Source organism: Stylophora pistillata, chromosome 11 (assembly GCF_964205215.1).
Source record: "Stylophora pistillata chromosome 11, jaStyPist1.2, whole genome shotgun sequence".
Lineage (NCBI taxonomy): Eukaryota > Metazoa > Cnidaria > Anthozoa > Scleractinia > Pocilloporidae > Stylophora > Stylophora pistillata.
Genome location: NC_142529.1, coordinates 4,571,757 through 4,593,647, shown reverse-complemented (window position 1 = coordinate 4,593,647; position 21,891 = coordinate 4,571,757). Strand labels below are relative to the sequence as shown.

Below are 21,891 nucleotides of genomic sequence, written 5' to 3'. Positions count from 1 at the left end.
GGGCGGGATATCGATTCTAGAATCGATATCCCGATCGAGCGGACATCCCGATCGAGAACCCGGGATGTCCGCTCTTCAAGATGACCCGGATGAACGTAAGAATCGCAAGTGTCGCTGGGAAGGTTTTGGCGGGAAGAATAAGCGACCGCGCTCCGTTGACAAACCGATGTTTCATTTACCGTTTTGTACTCACGTTTCTTCTTTGAAATTAGTTTAAAATGTACATTAAACAGGTCGTTATTGACGGTTTCAAGTCGTATGCTACACGGACGACCATCTCTGGGTTTGATCCCCAGTTTAATGCGATCACAGGGCTGAACGGCAGCGGAAAATCAAATATACTTGACTCAATTTGTTTCCTTCTTGGAATCTCGAACTTGACACAGGTAAACGTTATTTTTTTTTACATACGATAGCGGCGGAAGAGTATAAGAATTAACGGCAACTTCGCTTATAAGCGACAAATGAGTAGAGGAGAACTATCTAGCTAGACCTTGATACGTTCGGCCTTGTACTTAGTAGTGTATTGGTTATAATGTGCAAATTATGAGTTTACTCGATGATTCTAATCTTAGTTTACGGCACCAATTATATTTTAAAACTTGGGTTTATAATTATAAGTGTTGAATGGAGCCTGAACTACTCAAGTTCTGAGTTTTACCCGAGATCTGCATTTTTACTCTAAACCTATCTAGAGTTTGAGGAACAATTCTTCAATTTTTCATAAATTGCATATTTAGCTAGAGCTGTTGGTATTATCTGTTTAACAAATAGATTCTATGATAATGTCACTGTGTGTCTGTTCAGTAATAAATCACAGATGATGGCAAAATTTACTAAAATAAGTTTTTGATTTAAGGTTGACAACCTGAGCTATTTTTTATCTGGATGTAGAGATTAGTTATCTGTTAACATTATTCTCATGCTGTGACATTTCCTCATGAAAACCCTGTATATTTAACCCAGACATGTAGATAAGTATTTGGTATGTACACATAGGGTTCTCCTTGAGAAAAAAAATTGCTTTTTCACATTTTTGGGCTCAATTTCTGCACTTTTCAAGGGTCCTGTATTTGATCCTCCCCTAGAGAAGGAGCGTGTGATAGTTTTCTGAACAGTGGTGGGTAATTGAGCCTGACATGTCTTCAATTTACAAAACACTTTTAGGTACGAGCAAGCAGTTTACAAGAACTTGTGTACAAAGGTGGACAGGCAGGGGTAACCAAAGCTACAGTTACAATCACCTTTGACAATACAGACAAGAAGCAGAGCCCTTTAGGATATGAAACTTTTGAAGAAATTACAGTTTCTCGACAGGTAAGGTCATTCTTGATGATAATATATATCTTAGTTTTTAAGAGAGGCTCTAAAAGCCGTGAACACTTTGATGAAATTTTAACACTTCAATTTTGTACTGACCAATCATAACAAAGTTCAGGACATGCAAGCATGCCTCAAATCTACAGACTTGTGCCTCAATCCTGAAATTTTTTGAGGATTGAGAATTGTGGATGGCAGGTTGAGTTTCAGGTAATATTTCAGAAACGAGTGCGAGTGTTTCATCGGGGTTTCCAAACACAAGAAAACTTATGAAAGCATGAGGCCGTAGGCCGAGTGGTTTTATTGTTTTCAAGTGTTTGAAAACCCTGATGGAACACGAAGCACGAGTTTTTGAAATTGCTTCTCAATCGTGCATCATTAGCCAAGAACAATGAAAAAATTCTGACTGATTTCGGCATCAGTGGGGTTTAACATTTTATCAAGCTCAAGGGTTTGATATTTCATCAAAGTATAGTGGAAAAGCCTCTGTCCAGTGTTTCATCGGGGTTTCTAAACGCACACATGTGGCCAAATTGGCGTATCAGTGTTGGTTTGTAACTTGATGAATTATTAATGAGTTTGAGAAGGGAAGGTCAACTTGCTTTTGAGCAGTACCATTCTAATGGTTGTTCTCTTGTCTGATTTGTCTCTTTGGAATGGAAAAATATTTAACAGTTATTTCTGGTGTTATGCTTTTCTTACTTTCTTGGTAATTTACCACATGAAAGTGAAAAGTTGTCTCCTGTATTACTACTTGTACATTCATTTAAGGTTGTTATTGGAGGAAGAAACAAGTATCTAATCAATGGATGTAATGCTAACAACACCAGAGTTCAAGACTTATTTCGTTCAGTCCAGCTTAATGTCAACAATCCTCACTTTCTTATCATGCAGGTTAGTAACAAACGGTAATTTTTATATTTTTATTGTTAAAATTCATCTGCAAACTTGAAATTTATTCAATAATAGTTAACATGATTGAAAACAATATTTATCAAATTACCAGTAAGGCTATTACTTGTACATATAACTATTCCATTTTTCCAAATATTTACTGCTCTGTACAAGTGTAGTTTTTTTTATTAGTATTACTTTTATTCAGTAGTGCTGCTTGTCTTTTGTTTTAGGGCAGAATAACTAAAGTACTGAATATGAAACCACCTGAAGTAAGTTAACAGTAATCTAATGAGTTTCTTAACTCTTCATAACCTAACATCAGTATGTATATATATCTTATTAACCAAGCGTGAGGGCCGTACTGGGAGAATATCGGCCCGGGGTCTTGACAGTACGGACCGAGCGCAGCAAGGTCCGTACAAAAAAGACAGGGCCGATATTCTTCCAATATGGTCCCGAGCAAGCTTGGTTAATAAGAGATTTATTACACGACTGAAGTTCAAAGGGACACAAGTGTGGTATCATTCGGGACCATTTGGGACAGTGCCCGGTCCAATACTGAGAGAATATTGACCAGCAATAGAGCATTTTGATTGGTTGATTTTAGTTATTGGCCCTCTGACTTCCCGAGTCGTATAATAAATTCTCCATATTGTTCTCTAAACATTATATGACAAAAGAAATTTCTTTAACAATCAAAATTTCTTTAGTTAGTGATCATTTCCTTTGTCTTCATGACCTCGTGTGTGATTCAGGCATTGCAGTTTAGAGAAACTACATTGCATTGTAGATGCTAGTCATGCTTAGCAGTGAAAGGGTGAAAGAACTCAGTTGTACTGATGGTTAGACTCCATTTACCCCGGCTGATTAGAGAGCAGTTGGTCTTACCTCCTTATGCTTTTTCTTCCCCTATTTGTTCACCCAGTGGATAGACAGTCCAGCAGAAAAATTGCCAATCTACCTATGAACCAAAAATTTAAACTCTGATAAGGATTTCTCCTTACAAGCAACTGCAGATTTCCCTTGCAAATTGAGTTGGACATTTTAGTTTGATTTGAATGCAAACACCATCAGTTGAAAAAGTAGTCCATTCTAATCACCAGCTAGTTAGTTTAGTGACCGGAATTGTAAGTAGTTATGTGTTGAAACCCCTTGGGATTTAAACGCAAGGTGGGAAGTTAGGGGAGAAATACTGAAGGGTCATGCTGGAATACATTATTTCTCTTCATCAGATTCTGTCTATGATAGAGGAAGCTGCGGGAACTAGAATGTATGAGAGTAAAAAGCAGTCAGCACAACGCACCATTGAGAAGAAGGACAGCAAACTACAGGAGATTGAAACTGTGAGCAAACTAATTACATCATAAGATAACCAGGTGTATCAGGTGGAATAAGAAGGGTGGTATATATAAAAATGTCAAAAGTGTCATGTGAGTAAAAAGAAGAAGAAAGATATTAATTCTAACTTCAGTTGTGGAATAAAGAAATATGTTGTAAATTCAACTTGTCTTGAGCATAGGACAGTGACTTATAAACCCAATAGTGACCTACATGTAGCCCATTGTAAAGTTCTTTGTAATAATCATTGTGTGCAAGCACAAATAAATTATTTGACTTGTACATGTACTGCAGTAACCTCTGTGTATTTTACTAGATTCTTGCAGAAGAAATAACTCCAACCTTGACCAAACTTAAAGAGGTGAGTTTAACAAAGGTGATAAATTACTTCATCTTAACTTTTTTAAAGGTAAATGTAGAATTGTATCAATGTTACTAAATATACTCAACAAATGTGTAATTCAACATCAGATGTGGATGTTTAGTACAGGTTGCAAATTTCTGGTTTTGATACAGAGTGCTTTACAACTTTGAAAACTTGAGTTGTGTTACATGTATCTGCATTGCTATTGCTTCTTAGAACAAAGTGATATTATACATTTGCCATTTAATTTCTAATTACTACTTTTTTTCAGGAGAGGGCATCTTATCTTGAATATCAAAAGGTCATGAGAGAGGTGGAGCACCTTTCAAGACTATTTATAGCTCACCAATTTGTTATGGCAGAGGTAAAAATCCATGGATCTCCTAAACAATAGGTAGCCTTCTTGTAAATGGTCAATATTTAGCTGCTAGTTGACAAACTGTTGGTAGTTGGTAAAACAACATACATCTGATTATTACTGTAGTAGTTGCTTGTGGGATTGAGGAGTCAACCAACTGTCAGGACATTTTGCATTTACATGTAGAAATTGATCAGTTGTCAGTTTAGAGTCAGTTACATTGCCTTCAACTGCTATTTTGGCTAAGTTATCAACTAAGGCTTTAGTAAATACATGCACCTTTATGATCCACATTAGTGGATAGGAGAGGCCTCCTATTAAAATTCCATTTTATGAACAATTTTTTAATAATTTGTTAATAATTTTTTGATTTTTTAATAATTTTTTAATTTTTTAAAAATAGACTATACTTTTATTTTCCTACACATTTCATCTAACTGTCGTAGACTTCTTCAGGGAGTTTTATAAGTATAACTAAATGCCTGTATTTATAAGCCAAAGTTACATGGGCCGATGACTGTAAAGGCTTGGCCGGACTTATGAACTGGAACAGGCGAAGTTGTGAAAAATTTGTGAAAAATTTAACACGTGTAAGGTAAGGTGAGAAAAATATTTTGGGGGCCACAGTTTTAGCTGTTCGACGAAACGCATAGGAAAATAAAAGAAGTTTTATATCTACTGTTCACACAAGTGCTGCTCACTAGTCTATATTTAAAAAATAGTTGAAAAAATTATTAAAAAATTGTTCAGGGGTCGTGTACTTAATAATTACTTAATAGATTGGGATTTATAAACTTGTTATTTCAGGATGTACAGAAAAAGGCTGGAATTGAACTGGAGAACATTAAGCAGGAGAATGTCATACTAAAGAAGAGATATGAAGAGGTGTTGGAGCCTGGCATCTAAATTCATTGGTGTTGGTTTGTTATTATTTTGAGACATGCAGTGAATTCAAAAAATTGTTTTGTTTTTTTGCCTGTCTCACAGATTGAAGGAAAAGTTAAAGAACTAAAGGCAGTTGTCTCTGAATTAGAGAAGAAAAAGATTGCCGTAAGTCTTCCAACACTGATAGCAAAGTCTGCCAAAATTCAAACTATTGTTTTTAGGATACCATACTTTATAACTTTATAACAGTGCAGTTACGTGTAACAATTACATGACAACTGAACAGCTGTATGACTTTGCACAAAGAACTTCATATTGCAAATTTTTCTCTCCTCCTTCTTGAAATGAAGTGTTGCATAATGAAACCATTGTGACTTTTATAGACTGCCATTTCACATCATCTTGTACATGTAGTTCCTGGTGAGAAAAGAAAGTGAATTTGAAGTTGAATAAAAAGTCACCTATTTCGTTATTCCACGCTCTTCTTTACATGATGTAATTTTGTATAGTACACCCCTAATGTATCCTTGTCTCACATGCTTCCATATATATAATGCCCTTTCTTTCATTCTAGTCCCAATGAGTATTTGTCGCTGTTTACATACACAGGCGTGTGATTTTACATTAAAATTAATTATACTTCTAAATTTTAAGCATTTCACTCTTGTTCAACAGGAGTCTGGATCAGCCCTGAAAGAACTAGAAAAAAAGCTTGAGGAGGTTTCCAAGGTAACAGATATGACTAAAAATATGGTGTTGTATTTGTTCACCCTTAGTTACAGTACAATCTCTAACAAATTAACCAGCAAATATTCAGAAATTGTTTAGCATCACATTTTTTGGTTTATCTTTTTGTTGGGAGTCTTCCTTGTGGGATGGTGAGTTATTGACTGAAGTAGCAGTGAAACACCTTTTCCCTAGCTGTCAGCACTTATATTCATGTATGACCATGTAGTATTTACCAGTATTTTGGGTATAGCTTTTGGCTTCTTTGGCAGGTTGATGTCAAGACAGAATCTGATTTGAAACACACGAAGGACACTTTGGCAGCTGAGAAGAAGAAGAAAAAGGCACTTCTGAAAAGCCTTAATGATGTGAGTAGATTTGGATTTCCAGCAACAAAGGTTTCTTAGATACATTTTTTTACTTGAATGCTTCTTGTTATTCAACTCTAATGGCCCATTATCATAAGAACTTAAACTAGTTTCCTGTGTATGTGTGAAGCAGCATGGAGCAGTTACTTTTGCTGGATAAGATGCAAATCCTTTCAAGTGACACCACCTCCCTCTCCCAGCCCATCAAAAAGTTTCCAAAACAGTTTGTTGGTAAATCTTTTGTATTCCCTAGTAGAGAAGGGCTAATGCGAGAATGATATATCTTGCCCAAGGATACATTGTTGATGAACATCATTGGTCAACATAAACCACAAGGCCACATCATTTGTCAAACTGGAGAGCTAGGCTGCTTGCATGCATTGTTTACCCAAGGAAGAGAGAAACAAAGGCACAATTGAAATGAGCTCATGAAAGTTCATGTGAGCATTGATCACAAATTAACCCATTACAGTTTACATCCTAACATCAGCATGCAGGTTCTCTCTACTGTTCTTTATGCATTCCCAATGGTTTTTTCCCTCAATGTTTGAGTCAGGGTGATACTGTTGGGAGAAATAAGATGCCTATCACTTCTTGGGGTAAAAGGGCTAAAGTTCTGTATCAAACTTTCAGGATCAAGCTCAGTTGAAGAACAAAGAAAAAGAGCTGAAGAAGCTGAATGACCTTCTCATCAAGCTAGAAGAAAAGAGCCAAGAAGACAGCAAGGCACTGAAAACAGCCCAAGATCATTTTCATGCAGTGTCAGCAGGGCTATCTAGTAACAAAGATGGCGAAGACAAGACTCTTGCAGACCAGATCATGAGTAAGTCCATGAACTTTTATTGATATACAAGTTATATTATCTTTGTGCTCTATCATCATCTAAGGCTTTCTTTTTTGGTCTTGAGCTTTTGGCAAATGAATGTACAGACATTTAGTTCCTTACCATGTTTTTTAGTCAAGCTTTATATGAATCCTTTGATAAAAAAAAATACTTTAAATGTGACAGAACCTTGACAGTTTAATTTAACCATACTTTTAAACAAGGAACATTTAAAAATACTACGTATGAATCAGGGCTTAACACTAACTTTTCAACTTACTAGCCAAGTGGCTGGTGACATGTTAGATGCTACGACAATCTCAGTTCATTTACTAGCCAAACTGGCTAGCAAAAACTGAATTTCTTCTAGTCTGGCTAGTGGGCTACCCTTAGTGTCAAGCCCTGTGAATATGAAAAAATCTTAATACACACAAGAGTAACATAAGTTACTCTAACTTTAATTTTCTATTTAATTTTAACAATATACTATCAATATTTTTTATTACATACAGCTTTTAAGAATGAAATCAGCTCTGCTGAAACTGAATCTAAGCAAGGCCAGATGAGGCAAGTAACCATAAATAGTTTTGCTGGTGCCTTTATATGAAATGCTTGAAATGTGTATTTTCTAATAATCATGTGTTGCAATTCATGGCTTTGATAACATATCCCATACAAGAGTTAACATACAACAAATGCAAAAGGATGACTTCTTAAAAGGATTATAGAACCATCAAAAAATCACTTTTAGCCCTCCACACCCTAACATGTGTATGAATATTCTCCATACTGTTCTCTACACATTTACCATGGTATTGACAAGGAGAATTTGTTTGACAATCAAGTGTTGTTTTAGTTTATGGTCATTTCCTTTATTCTCATGATCTTAATGTTTGTTTCAACAGTGGTTCTGATAGGAGAAATGGGATGCTAGTCACTCTTGGGAGCAAAATGGTTTCAAAATCAGGGAAAACAAAAATTAGAAAAATAATTAGAAAGTTTTAAACTAATTCATGGGTATTTTACATAATGCATACAATTGGCTTCTATTGGTAACTCACTAGTTCATGTGACATAAAACTACACATAATACCCAGTACTTGTACTTTTGTTTCAGACTCAAACATGCTCAGTCTGAGTTAAAGAAGAAACGATCTGAGCTGAAGAACACAGAAAAGAGCTATAAGAAGGACAAGGATGTTTATGATGCAGTTGAAAAGAGTAAATCCAAACTTGAGGTTTGTGATTGTGCACCAAGTGTAATGGCTAATGAGAATCAGGCAAAATTTGATTTCCTTGCCTTACCTGATCACCTTACTTTACAAGCCTAGGCTGATCTTTGTTAACAAAAGTTAAATTTTTCCATATCATGTTGCTGCTTTTTTTTTTTTTTTTAGGATGAAATGAAGAAGCTGAAGTATGAAGATGGAAAAGAGGAAAAACTCATTGCCAGAAGGTACATAGCTTTGTACCTTAATGTTCTGAAATCAGCTTTTAAATAAAATGGTTTACTCCATTTGGTGCAAACTTCCACTTTGTACATTTCTTTTTTAGACGTGAATTGGAGGCTGAGGTTTCTGCCCTAAGAACAAAAGTGGAAACTCTTGAGGCAAAGTAAGTCCTACATCATAACATGTTTCAATGTGTATAAAAACAAGAGGTTTTTCATCTACTTGATGTTGACAAGAGATAGGGTATAACCTTTGTGTTGCTCAGAGATTTTTTTTTCAATAATTTTAATGTTATAGAATATAAAGTGATCATTGGATTTACTTACTGTTTATAGATTTCCAAACCTTCAGTTTGAATACAGAGATCCAGAGACAGGTTTTGATCGAAGACAGGTGAGTTCAAAAGTTGGGGTATTCCAATCAGGCAGGTTGAACAAATGTTAGGTGATGTGTGAATGGTCTCATAATAATAATAATAATAATCATCATCATCATCATCATCATCGTCATTATCAAACTTTATTAATAACTATTTACAAGTTAAAAATAAAAAAATTACCTAATAGTAGTTCCGATTTCAATTAAAATCCTATTTACAATCTAATCCTTTTCATCATCATCAATATTATTATTGTCAATGCTAAAATAAAAAAGCGTCGTTATTGTTCAAGAGATAAAACTCCACTAGCCCTAAAATATAATCATACTCATTTATTTATTTATTTATAGTAACTTCCATTTAGTGACAAAGAATAATGATAAAAAGAGTAAGAAATAAAGAAAAGGTACTAAATGAGGGACTAACGTACGGACTTGAAGTCCCAGCGATGTCAGCCCCCATAAGTATATATGTATACTAAAACATTGTAAACAAAAACAATAATCAACAACAATTCTTTCAATTAATTGAGTGTCTATGTGGGCAGACTGGTTTCCATGTTTGAATTCTAGATGTGTTAAAATTAGCGATAAATTTGTTAAAGAAATAGTTAAATAGACGGTCTTTAAAGGTAGAAAGAACTATAGTTTCACGAATATCTAATGGAATATTGTTCCATAAGGAAACAATGCGATTAAAAAATGAATCACGAAATAAGGAAGTACGAACACAATTTGGTCGCAAATTATAGTTGTTGGCATCCCTAGTACGGCCAGTGATCAAGTTGATATATTCATTGACATTAATATTATATTACTTATGTCTCAAAGTTCATTCCAATAATATAATGGTAACAGTTTTAGCATTTTTAGGCAGGACTTATAGTCAGGTCTTTCCAGTAACTCATAACTGCAGTTCAAAATGAAATGAGTTGCACAACGTTGAACACCCTCTAGAATACGTAAATGATGGACAGTAGATTGAGGGGCCCAGACCTCGCTAGCATAGCCTAAGTGGGAATGCACAAAAGAAAGATATAGCGTTCTCCTCATAATAATTTAATAAATTCACAAAATAAAGTATATATGTTGTGGCTCAAATTTTACCTTTGGTTTAATTTTTTTTTAAACTGGTTTAGAATTTTCAACTTACTAGTCACTTGGCTTGTGACATAATAATAATAATAGTAATCAAACTTTATTAACACTCAAAGCAAATAACTATTTACAAGTTAAAAGTAAAAACGACCTAATAGTAGTTCTGATTTCAATTAAAGTCCTATTTACAATCTAATCCTTTTCCCTACTGTGAGGATCGTGCATCATACGTATCTGTAACCGCAGTTCAAAATATATGAACTTCATATATTCATTGTATCTGACTTATCATCACAAATCAGCTTAACGGCCTGCTCCCAGTTGGCTTGTTAGCTCAATTGGTAGAGCGCTGCACTAGTATCGCAGAGGTCAGTGGTTCGAATCCCGTACAGGCCTGATTTTTTTCAGGTCTGATTTTCGCTATTGCATAAGTAGCGCTCTCTACTGCGAGGATCGTGCATCATACGTATCTACAATGGCAGTTCAAAATATATGAACTTCATATATTCATTGTATCTAATCCTTTTGATCATCATCAATTTTATTATTGTTGATGCTAAAATAAAAATGCGTCTTTATTGTTCAAGAGATAAAATTACACTAGCCCTAAAATATTAATCATAATAATTTAATAAATTCACAAAAAGGTACAGTCCAGGGCTGGACACTAACTTTTCAACGTACTAGCCAAGTGGCCAGTGACATCTTAGATGTTTTTAGATGTTACGAAAATTTCAGTCTGTTTACTAGCCAAACTGGCTAGTGGAAATTGAAAACTACTTGCCAAAACTGAATTTCTACTAGTCTGTGGCTAGTGGGCTACTGTTAGTGTCGAGCCCTGACAGTCATATGTGAACTAATATGAAGAGGATAATTGTGTGAATTATGAAAAGGAGGTGTAAAGAGAGGCCAGTGTAGTATCCAACAAAACTTTAATGTTCACCCAAAATGTGCAAAATACATTCTAATTCAAACTACAGCACACGTCTCAAATACAGTCTACATTAGCATACCTAATTACGAGTATTGACAACTATTTAGACCACATGACATTGACAAGTATGTGCATAACACCTTGAACAGACACTTCAGACAGCTATGCCACAGCCAGTCTGCTATGCTACAGCCAATCTGCAATAATTAAGTGGGTGGGTTTGTCAGGGTTGCGGAGAATGATCAAAGTATACTGACAGAGATGCTAAATGAGGTGGATGGGACTTTGGGATGAGTATTGTTATAGGTAGCTAGTAATATCCCAGGGCAAAGCATTCTCAGACGTCAATGGCTTTTTTATGCTGACAACATATTTAGGATCATGATGCATTTTACAAGGATAAATTTCTTAAGAAAAGCCTTGTGATGAAGTTGAACATGATTTCTTTTGATAGGTGAAAGGTCTAGTAGCACAACTGATTCAAGTCAAAGATGTTTCAACTGCTACAGGTCTGGAGGTGTCTGCGGGAGGAAAGGTAAGTTTGCAGATGAAAAATTACATGATTGTGGAGGATGTAGCCTAGCAGAAAACAATGACTTAACGTGAACCTGGAGTTGGACGGAAATGATGTAGTTTCAAGAAAGTCAGTGAAGTGTCAGATGCAGGAATTCTAAATTTCCTGTGATAGTTAGGAACTGGATTTAAGATGCATAAGTTGTAGTTGCTAATTTCACACTTTATTTCTTAGCTCACAATCGAGGTCAATTTTATGATTTGAATGTATGAGCCTTTGGAATCCGCAACAAAGCTAACTGAAAAAACTTCAACAACCAACATGTCTGACTCAAAACAAAAATGTTCCTTGTGTTTTTTCCTCACTCACTATGCATTATGGGAGGCACAGGCCTCCCAACACTAACAAACAAGAAATTCCTTTTTTTGTGTGTAAATGTTCAACAAAAAGGTAATAACATAAGTGTTCATATAAAAACTGAAACATCTTTCAACAGAAATTCCCAATAGTAATTATTGTTGATACACGTACATATAGGTAAAAAGAGCATCATTCTGTTGTATTGAATAGCAATGTTTTCTTTAAATACACCTTATGTATGCTTTGTGAGTCAAAATACAGGTATGTACTGTATGATAATTTGACTCTGTTGCATACATGTACATACATAAATATACTGTGACATACTATAAATACATTATAATACTATACATATATATTGTTTTTCTACATAAATATACTGTGACATACTATAAATACATTATAATACTATACATATATATTGTTTTTCTACATGAGCACAATTTTTTTTTTATCTTTTAGCTCTACAACGTTGTGGTAGACAATGAAGTGACTGGCAAAAAGTTAATAAGCAATGGCAAACTCAAGCGCCGCTACACATTTATTCCATTGAATAAGATTGCTTCCAGAACTCTCTCAGATGATGTCGTAAAAAGAGCAGAAACCTTGGTGAGTTTAGATTTAAGATTAGACAGTTTCTTTTCCACTGTTACTTTTCTTGTCATTACTCATTTTATTTAGCTCAATTTGCTCACAAACAAAAACAAACTTGTTTGGTGTTTCATCTGAGACCAGAATACTGGGACTTTGAAAGGTTTTTGGATCAGAAAGGTCGTGGGTGATCTGTAGTTTCATATACAGTGTAGTTCGTTAATTTCATTTTTGTGGTAGAAGTGCTTTGAAATTTGTTTAGGCCAATCAAAAGGTGTTAAAATAAGAAAAATAAGTTCATAATTCTTTGAAAACAATTATGAACTTATTTGATTTGAAGCGACATGCTCAGGAAGTATTAGAAAATGGATGGAAAGCATTTTTGCTCTTAAACCTGAGAGGTGTATGAATGTTGTCATTTTACCACATATGGTCATGATCCATGAAGTGTGGTTGATTGTTTCTACAAGGATGGACAGATCCTTTACCTAGTGAAAAAGATGTTTTAATTGCTACATGTAGTTATTGAATCATCAGTGTTTCATTTATGGATATTGTTAGGTTGGTAAGGACAATGTCAGTCTTGCTTTGTCACTTGTTGGTTATGATGAAGAGATCAAAGCAGCCATGGCTTATGTGTTTGGGACTACTTTTGTATGCAATGACATGGATAATGCCAAAAAGGTACTTAATTTTAAGTATTACATGAAGAAAAAAAAACAAAAACAAACTCCAACTGGGCTGTGGAAGAGAACAGTTTGTTGTTTACTGAACATTTTGAGATTATCTCCAAGAAAAAGTTTGTGCTTGAGTTCCTTTACCAATACCAGATAGGTAATGTTAAGTCCTTTTATGAGACTGACCGGCATAACTGCTGGAGCCTCTTTTGTTCTCTTTTCTGTCCCCTGAAGCAACCTTATGGATAGGTGCTCCTCTTGGAGGGGATCCAAGGGAGACATTTCTGATCATCCCCTATGTACTCCTTGACAGGTGCTGTGAGAGTAAAGTGTCATGCATGTACCCAGCAGCACAACACAACACAAATGACTTGAACCCTGCAAACCCCTGAGTGATTAGCATCTTATTTCTCCCTGTCAAATCACTCTTGATAATAATAATAATAATAATAATAATAATAATAATAATGAATAATACCTTTATTTAGACACGATAATATTTAAAGCTGAACAGCTTGTGGGTTCGTTTGTAAATGCAAATAAACTCTAAATTAAATAAATTCAAATGATGATGGTTTTTTAAGGAGAGGGGAAAACCGGAGTATCCGGCGAAAACCTCTCAGAGCAGAGTAGAGAACCAACAAACTCAATCCACTTATGACGCCGGGTCCAGGAATTGAACCCGGGACACATTGGTGGAAGGCGAGTGCTCTCACCACTGCGGCAACCCTGCTCCCCTATGAAGCCAACCTATGCTCCCCTAAGAATAAAGGAGAGGATTGTCAACTGGAGAAGCTTTTGATTGTGTAAAAAATTCTCCTCGCCAGTAAAAATGGAAATGTATCAAGAACAACATTGAGAAATTGTATACTGATGTTAGGTTGTAAAGGGTTAGTGTTGTGCTCAGGAGCACAAAACAAATGAGTTAAACCAAGGCCAGAACCTGGACCTTTTGATCTGGAGCTTAGCACACTAAGCACTGACCTTCTACAGTGAAAAAGAAAAGACTAAAATCAATGGCCCAATTTGTCACTATGCTAATTGCAGGTCACCTATGACCCCAAAGTGCAAGCAAGGTCAGTGACCTTAGGTGGAGACTTGTTTGATCCCCAGGGAACAGCCACGGGAGGTATGTGCAATTAAAATGATCGCGCATTTATGCTGGACATCTGTAGCACGTGAAACTAGTACATGCGAACCTGTATTAATCGATTGGTCCCGAAATGTTGTCCCGTAAATACTGTAGTTTTCACCTCTTGGAAACAGTCACCTCTATTGAGTGGTCACTTTTGATCAATTATTAACGGCCTGTTTGTATTGTTTCCACTTGTGCTGAATGGTCAGTTAAAGTAGAATCACTTAATTAAACTAAGAATAAGTCAAAGTTGTTCCATGTTTATCTCCCGAAATCGATGTAAGGACTTTGAGTTCAAATGTCTGCAACGTACAGCTGGAGATCTTTCTCCTTTGGACAGTTAGGACAAATATTGCGCACGAACATCACGCAAGTCATTTGCAGGTCTACCTGTATTTAACGGTCACACCACCCCCTCCCCCCTCCCCCCGAATGAGTGTCCTCTCAATACAGGTGCGACTGTGTACTCGTTTTATCAGTTTGGAAAAGAATGAACGGCCTCAGTAGAGCACCCAACCCAAATTAGCTCACCTTCCCCCCCCCCCCCCCCCCCTTGTCGCTTTTCTTTTGGTTTTTATATGTTTGTTTTGTTTCATGACTGATACGATGACCACATCATATTCCATGCATTTCAGGTGCACGGGCATCACATTCTTCAATCCTGGTCAAGCTGCAAGAATTGAATGATGCACAAGCCACTCTACAAGACAAGGGTACACAGCTACAGGATATTATCCAGGAGCTGGACACCTGTAAGAAAGTTGTGGAAAAGTAAGCGACTCTAACCTTTTACTACCATTTTACATGTTGATGAAGACGTCATTAAGGCAATTTTAAAGACAACTGTATCTTCTAATTTGCCCCCAGATATCGCCAGATAAAACAGCAGTATGATTTGAAAGTTCACGAAGCTGAACTTGTCCAGGCTCGCCTGAAGCAGAGCACTCATCACCATCAACTGGAGGAAGTTGAAGCTTTGCAGAAAACAGTTGGTATGTCACCTGCTTGTTTTATTTGTAATTCCTTGGGCACAAACACTCCTAAAGTTCGTAAATGCAGTAACGTCTATATATGCCATGTATGTGTACAACTGATAGCCTCGATAGTCAGTGGATAGTAGGTCGAAAGTCGATCATCGAGGGTTGATCAACAGTCGTCAAGATGCTAGGATAAGGAAGAAGTAGAAAAGGAAAATTTGAATTATAGAACAAAGCATTCAACTGCTAACACTGCGTGCAACTCCATTTCTGGCCAAAGTAAATGCCCTTCACTTCGATCGATGTTCTTCTAAATTCGTGTACTTTGCAGACGAACAGCAAGAATTGATATCAAAAGCGAAAGAAACAATAGCAGTGGCAACTGAGAAGTGCAAAGATGTTGAAAACAAGATGAAGGTGTGACTGTGTTCTGGCTGTTTTGTTTTCTGGTGATGTATTTATTTTATTAGTACGCAGAAATTTGAGTCAAAGTAACTAATGTGACGAGTAGATGGCTAAAACGCGATGAAGAAAATCTGTTTGAAAAAATGTATTACTCTTTGGAAGAAATCTGCTGGGAATAATTTTTACCTTGTAAACGCATTTGCTTCATGAGCTTTATGATTAAGGGGGTAAGTTTCTATAGAAACTGTGGTGCTGCGTCGGTAGGGAGTATTACAAGATAATTTCAATTGGTTTTATCATCTGAGTTGATAAAACAAATTGGCCAATTTAAAGAGTTTCAAACGCTTACGATGGTCAGTTCATGCTGAAAGTCACGTTTGAATTGATTTCAGGAAGCAAAATCTCATCGCGAAAAAGAACTCAAAACAGCCGAGGAAGAAGTGAAAAAGAGTAAGAAAAAAGCTGAGGAGTCAACAAAGAACATGAAAGCAAAACAACAGGTAATTTTAGAAGCTCCCCTTCAGTGATCTGCCATAAAATGAATTCAAACATACTCACCTAACGATTGACAATCTGTAGGAGGTCGAGGAGATGAAGTTGGAAATGGAAGAGCTAAAGAATGAAGGGGCTAAAGTTGATGAGCAAGTAAGCACAGTAATGTTCAGGAAGGCCTGATCATTTTCCTTTAGATTCCCTTTCTATGCACTTCACTCCCTAATATCGATATATATATATTCTCCATACTGTTCTCTATACATATCCTATGGCAATGACTAGGCGAATTTGTTTTACAATCCAGAAGCTCTCTAGTTGGTGATCATTCTCTTTATTTTCATGACCAGTGTTTGATTCAGCAGTAATATTGCGAGGAGAAATTCGATGCTAGTCATTCTTGGGACCAAGAGTTAACATTTTGTTGCGTGTCCAAGGAAATAAGAGTAGGGTGTAAAATAAAAGGGAGATATGGAGAAGTTCCTTGGGATGTCGTTTAAGCCTTTCATGAGGGAGCGTTTTGAGACATCCCAAAGAACTGAAGCGAAGGAGACGAGACTGAGCGACATCTGGAATATATATCTTTTTTATCCGCTCTAATTTCTCAGTTTAAGGCGAAGGCACCCCGATGTATGTTCATATTTTCCATGCACGCACTACTGAAAATCTCTCCTAAGGAGAGTTAGATAAACTATAACCCGTTATTATTATTATTATTATTATTATTATTATTATTATTGTTATTATTATTATTATTATTATTATTTTATTTGTTACAGTACTATGCTATTGTTTTGAGTTTTGGGTAATATTTTTAACACAGGTCAAAGCAGTCGATGAAGCAATTTCAAAAGCTGAGGAGCAAATTGAAAAAATTTCCGAGAGGGCGAAGGAAACAAAGGTGCCTTAAATGTTTTACTTGTTAACTTTGAACTTTATGTTTTCGATATGTTTTAGGATCTGACGAATAAGCTCTTGATTGGCGCCAAAAAAAGGTCTCATGCAAAATATGGAACAATCCTGCCCTTTTTCAGCCAACGAGGAGCCACAAAAAAGATTGCAAAACGGAAAAACGCGAGACTCACTCATTGTCACATGTGTGGAACGAACTACGCGATTTCCCATTGTTAGCAAGAGCGTTGATCGTTTATTGATTCTTTGCTGTTACTACGTCTGGTTACTTGGGTTTTTTTACGATATTCATTAGAAAACTGCCTAATCAGTGTATCATAATTTTGTCTTTTCTCGTCTCTTCCTATTAGAAAGCAGTGGAAGAGGCCGCTAAAGAGCTGGATAAACAGAAGGAAGCCCTCAGATCGTGTAATGAGGTATGTTGCTAACGCTACCTCTTCACCTCTCGGTCTTTTGCCCTCTAACACCAGCAAAACATGTATCGTTAAAGCGGGTTTAATTGAATGAAAATCAGAAACAGAGAACTGAAAAACTGAATCACTCCATAGTTTTCAAGTAGTCACCAACTTTTATTTTCAATGTGCTAAATTTGAAGTCGACGTATCGGTCTAGGCAGCTTCTTTTGAAGAAAACAATTTCATTCGTGTTTAACAAAACAGCTATTAAATATGTCATAAACAAGTTGAAACCGTTGCCGAGGCCTGAGACGCAAATCGACGTGCTGTTTATCGTTTCAGTCTTAATTTCATAATAGGTTGATGAACTTAGTACATGTTTATGGTTTGGCGGGAACTTCACGCACGTTGTGTTTTGACGCGAAAGTGCGCATTTCTGTTCTTGTATTACCAAAACTCGGCTTCTTAGGAAGAAATAGGACCCACAATTTGACCTTGCACTGGTCGTAATGTTCTTGTTTTTCGATGTTTTAGGCCATCGGAGAGAAAGTGCAGGAGCAGCGGGACTTACAGAAACAAGGTCAGGATATTCAGCTGGAGCTAAAGGAGATGGATTATAAAGTGAACAAATTTCAACGGGATAGCAAAGAAGCTGCTTCAAAGGTAACGTTTTTCTGTCTCCAATGTCGGCGAATTTTTTAGTCGCGAATAGATAAAAAATACTCAATGTAAGTGTAACCTGAAACGTTCCTTCTTTTTTTTTTTTTTTTTTCTCATTTTATTAGGTGGAACAAATGTTGCAAAAATACGACTGGATCGTTAATGAGAAGAACTTTTTCGGTCAACCGAACAGCGCTTTCGATTTTGCCGCCAGCGACATGAAGGATGTGTCTAGAAGGCTCAGTAAACTGCAAGAAACGAAGGACAAACTGGGAAAGAACGTGAATATGCGAGCAATGAACATGCTTGGAAAAGCTGAAGAGAAGGTAGAATAAACTTTTTAGCGAGAACCCGGCCCCACCCCCCAACTCCAAAAAAAGGAAAACAATAGAAATGTTCAAAGTTGGTTCACAGTCATTAATCTGTACCCTTATACAGCTTGACATCAGTATGCATATTCTCCATACCGTTCGCTATACATTTCCTCAGATGCGGAAAAAGAGAGATTGTTTAACAATCAAGAGCTGCTTAAGTCTACTATCAATTCCTTTATTCTAATGGCGTTAATGTTTGATTTATACTGTATGATGAGGAATTCGATGCTAGTCACTCTTTAGAGGTTAATTGTTGGACATTGTTTTGAGTATTTTTTGTGTTTCTAACACAAACTTCATAGCCATTTTCTTATGTTCTGTCTAATCGAATTGGTTATTTTACATAATCATTTTTTTGCTCCTAAATAGTATAATGATTTGATGAAAAAGAAGCGAATTGTCCTGAACGACAAAGATAAGATTGCATTGGTCATCAAAGAACTTGATGAAAAGAAAAACGAAGCCCTTAGGAACGCTTGGAAGAAAGTGAACATGGTGAGGTGTTTTCACTATATTGTCTTTCCTACGAAATAAATAATCTAAACGAATTCGCTGTTTCTTCAGAAGCTATCAATATTTCCGGATAATTTGGTTCTATCAATTAAGTGGAAAAAACCAATTGTCTTTCGTAAAGAGTTTCTAAATCCGAAGTTTCGAGCCCTTGGTTCTTCGCTCTGACTGGCAAACTTCAGCTTTACGGTGGTCAATTTACATTATCAACTCAGTTGATAATTAAAAATTATTCGCCTCAGGTTCGGTGAATATCGTCGAATAATCCCCCAGACGAAGTCGAGGGGATTATTCGACAATGTTCACCGAACCTGAGGCCAATAATTGTTTTAGTATAATTTCAGAGCTGAACAACAGAGAGATTTCTAAAATCGTAGCATTTTAGTAACATTTATTAACATTTTATTTAAACCGCGTGGAGCGGTTTATATAGCGTCATATAAGATACCGCTCGACCAATCAGATTGCTGGAAACTCTTTGCTCAGCTCTGAAATTATATTAAAACCAAATTATCTTGAAATACCCCCTCACCGACAAAGCACCACAGTTTCTTAAGGAACTTACCCCCTTTATCTACTATATTTCCATATTGATATGTCCTAATCAATAGACCTTTGATATATATATATATATATATTTTTTTTTTAGGATTTTGGCTCGATATTTTCAACTCTTCTTCCTGGAACCACAGCAAAGCTAGCTCCCCCAGAAGGACAAACGGAACTCGATGGACTGGAGGTGAAAGTGGCCTTTGGAAACGTTTGGAAGGAAAGTCTCAGTGAACTAAGTGGTGGACAAAGGTTGGTGTATTGTGCTGTTAACTGATGGAAATATTAAGAGCAATCTATCTGTTTTTGTGTTTTGTTTTCGCTCAGGTGTTTTTTCCCTTCTCAGGTCTTTGGTCGCGCTATCTCTCATCCTTTCCATGTTGCTCTTCAAACCCGCTCCTCTGTACATCCTCGATGAAGTGGACGCCGCTCTGGATCTGTCTCACACTCAAAATATCGGCCAGATGCTTAGAGCCCACTTTAAGCACTCCCAGTTCATTGTAGTGTCTTTGAAAGATGGCATGTTCAACAATGCCAATGTCCTCTTCAAAACAAAGTTTGTCGATGGCGTGTCCACTGTCACGCGGTTCGCTCAGTCCCAGCCCTCTCGGGATGGTCGGGATGAAGATGGAATTGGAGCAATGGGAAAGGGAGGGAAGAGCACTGTTAAGAAAAACCCCAGCAAGAGGTTGAGAACTGATACTCCTGCCCAGCCTCTTATGCCATCCCAAGGTTGAGAGGGTCGGGTTAGGAGTACAAATTTCTGGAAACGAGAGTAGCTGCGGTTTTGTGATGTTGCTTGCAGAGGTATAAAGCTTACCATCGTGTTTTTATGTATCATATTGAAACTGTAGAGAATTAACCTTAATTGCGTTATTTTAACACTGTTTATCCCATTAACCATTAACCCTTTGGTAAACAACAGATCCTTTTCTTCAATTCGTTCTGGTCTACCCAAACGTATAATTTAATAACAGAAGTGTATTTGGGAACGTTTAGAATTAGAAATATTTTGTGATTTCATAAGTTTGTTATGCGCTCTGCATAACTGTTACAAGAATATCTAAATAATTTGCGTGTACATTCGTATACTTCGTCTTGTAACAATCATACCTTATTATGATCAGTAACTCTTGTGTAAATATTACTTACGTACCCGGCTAGATATAGTGCTCCATAAACCCTAAACACCCTAACATGAGAAGATGTATCCTTCTACTGCCTTGTGTGCATTATGGTATTGATAACGAGTGTTTTTTTTTTTTTTTTTTTTTTAACTATGAAGAGCTTTTTAAGTTGGCAATAATTATCTTTGTGCCAGTACCGTAAGATGAAATTAAACGTTAGATTTAAGGGTTGACCTGTTATTATAGTTTCTCCCTTGCGATGTTAAGTATGTACTATGTACTCAAGGATGTAGCTATCGGGACTTCTTAAGGTACACTTTACCATGTTAATAAAGCAAAGTGGCTGTCCCTCTCATGTACTTGTTTTTTTAATTATAAAAGATTCATTGAGTCTTCCTACCAAGGTAGACTGTTGATCTGCAAAACGGAATGTATCACGATTTGCAAGTATTGTTCGTTTGTATGTGAGGTAACTACAGTGTTTCTTTGCAGCAAATAAATTATAGATGCCACTAATTTTGCATACAAACACAAATCCAGTGATAGAAACTGTAATTAAACTCTTTACACCCTACATTAGTATGCCTGTTCTCCATTCTGTTCTGGATACACTTTCTATGGTACGAACAAGGACAGTTTGTTTAAAAATCATTTTTTTAGTTCGCCATTTCCCTTATTCTCGCGAGCCTTTCTTCGTACATCTATGCGATATTGGCCACGCTCGTTCTTTCAAGATGGCACGATTTTTTGGCGTTTTTATGGACCGAGACGAAGTCGCAGTGTTACATCGTCATTTGTTGAAAAAAAAAACTGAACAGAAATTTTTGCGTTGAGCATCTTTTAAATTATAATTTCAGAAAAGTAACTTAGACCAGGTTTACACTAGAGGAAATTGTTCCGGATTCGTGATGAATCCGAAACGTTTTAGTACCGGATTGATTCTGCCGTTTACACGAAAGTGGACGAATCCGAAATAAAAACTTCCCGGTTTGGTCGTGTCTCCGGAGAATTTGAATCCGGAATTTAAAGTGGGAACTTTGAATCCGGAAAGTTTTGTCGTGTAACCGCTTTTTTTCTCGAATCCGGATATTATTTCCGCCTGCAATCTTTTGAGTTTGCGGTGAAACCAAAATGGATCTGGTGCCAACATTGCTGGCGGTCTCCGGTTGCCTAATCTTGTTGCAGGTTCAGGCGATAAATTTTATCATGTGTACCGCAGTATTTCTGAAGAAACGCAAATTATTATTGCAAGGAAGTTTAACGTTAGCCACAC

General features: G+C 36.5%; 1 protein-coding gene across 1 annotated transcript; it reads left to right on the top strand.

Annotated features, from left to right (window-relative positions):
- The first annotated feature begins 115 nt into the window (after nt 1-115).
- Nucleotides 116-21,192, top strand: LOC111322583 (structural maintenance of chromosomes protein 2). The gene is made up of 33 exons (XM_088737905.1): nt 116-386; nt 1,168-1,317; nt 2,092-2,214; nt 2,448-2,486; nt 3,450-3,560; nt 3,872-3,916; nt 4,191-4,283; nt 5,085-5,162; nt 5,265-5,327; nt 5,838-5,891; nt 6,161-6,256; nt 6,890-7,079; nt 7,592-7,646; nt 8,197-8,317; nt 8,477-8,535; nt 8,634-8,693; nt 8,866-8,923; nt 11,395-11,475; nt 12,277-12,423; nt 12,967-13,089; nt 14,130-14,211; nt 14,853-14,988; nt 15,085-15,209; nt 15,526-15,611; nt 15,992-16,099; nt 16,179-16,244; nt 16,915-16,992; nt 17,354-17,419; nt 17,933-18,061; nt 18,184-18,384; nt 18,802-18,927; nt 19,592-19,743; nt 19,838-21,192. Exons 1-33 carry the CDS (start codon nt 219-221, stop codon nt 20,226-20,228), a joined length of 3,660 nt encoding a protein of 1,219 aa, XP_088594031.1. The 5' UTR covers nt 116-218; the 3' UTR covers nt 20,229-21,192.
- The last annotated feature ends 699 nt before the right edge of the window (nt 21,193-21,891 follow it).

Coding starts and splice junctions, on each gene's coding strand:
- LOC111322583 (XM_088737905.1), top strand. CDS start 219: ATGTACATTAAACAGGTCGTTATTGACGGTTTCAAGTCGTATGCTACA. Junction 16,993..17,353: donor AGAGGGCGAAGGAAACAAAG/GTGCCTTAAATG, acceptor TCTTCCTATTAG/AAAGCAGTGGAAGAGGCCGC. Junction 19,744..19,837: donor GAACTAAGTGGTGGACAAAG/GTTGGTGTATTG, acceptor TTCCCTTCTCAG/GTCTTTGGTCGCGCTATCTC.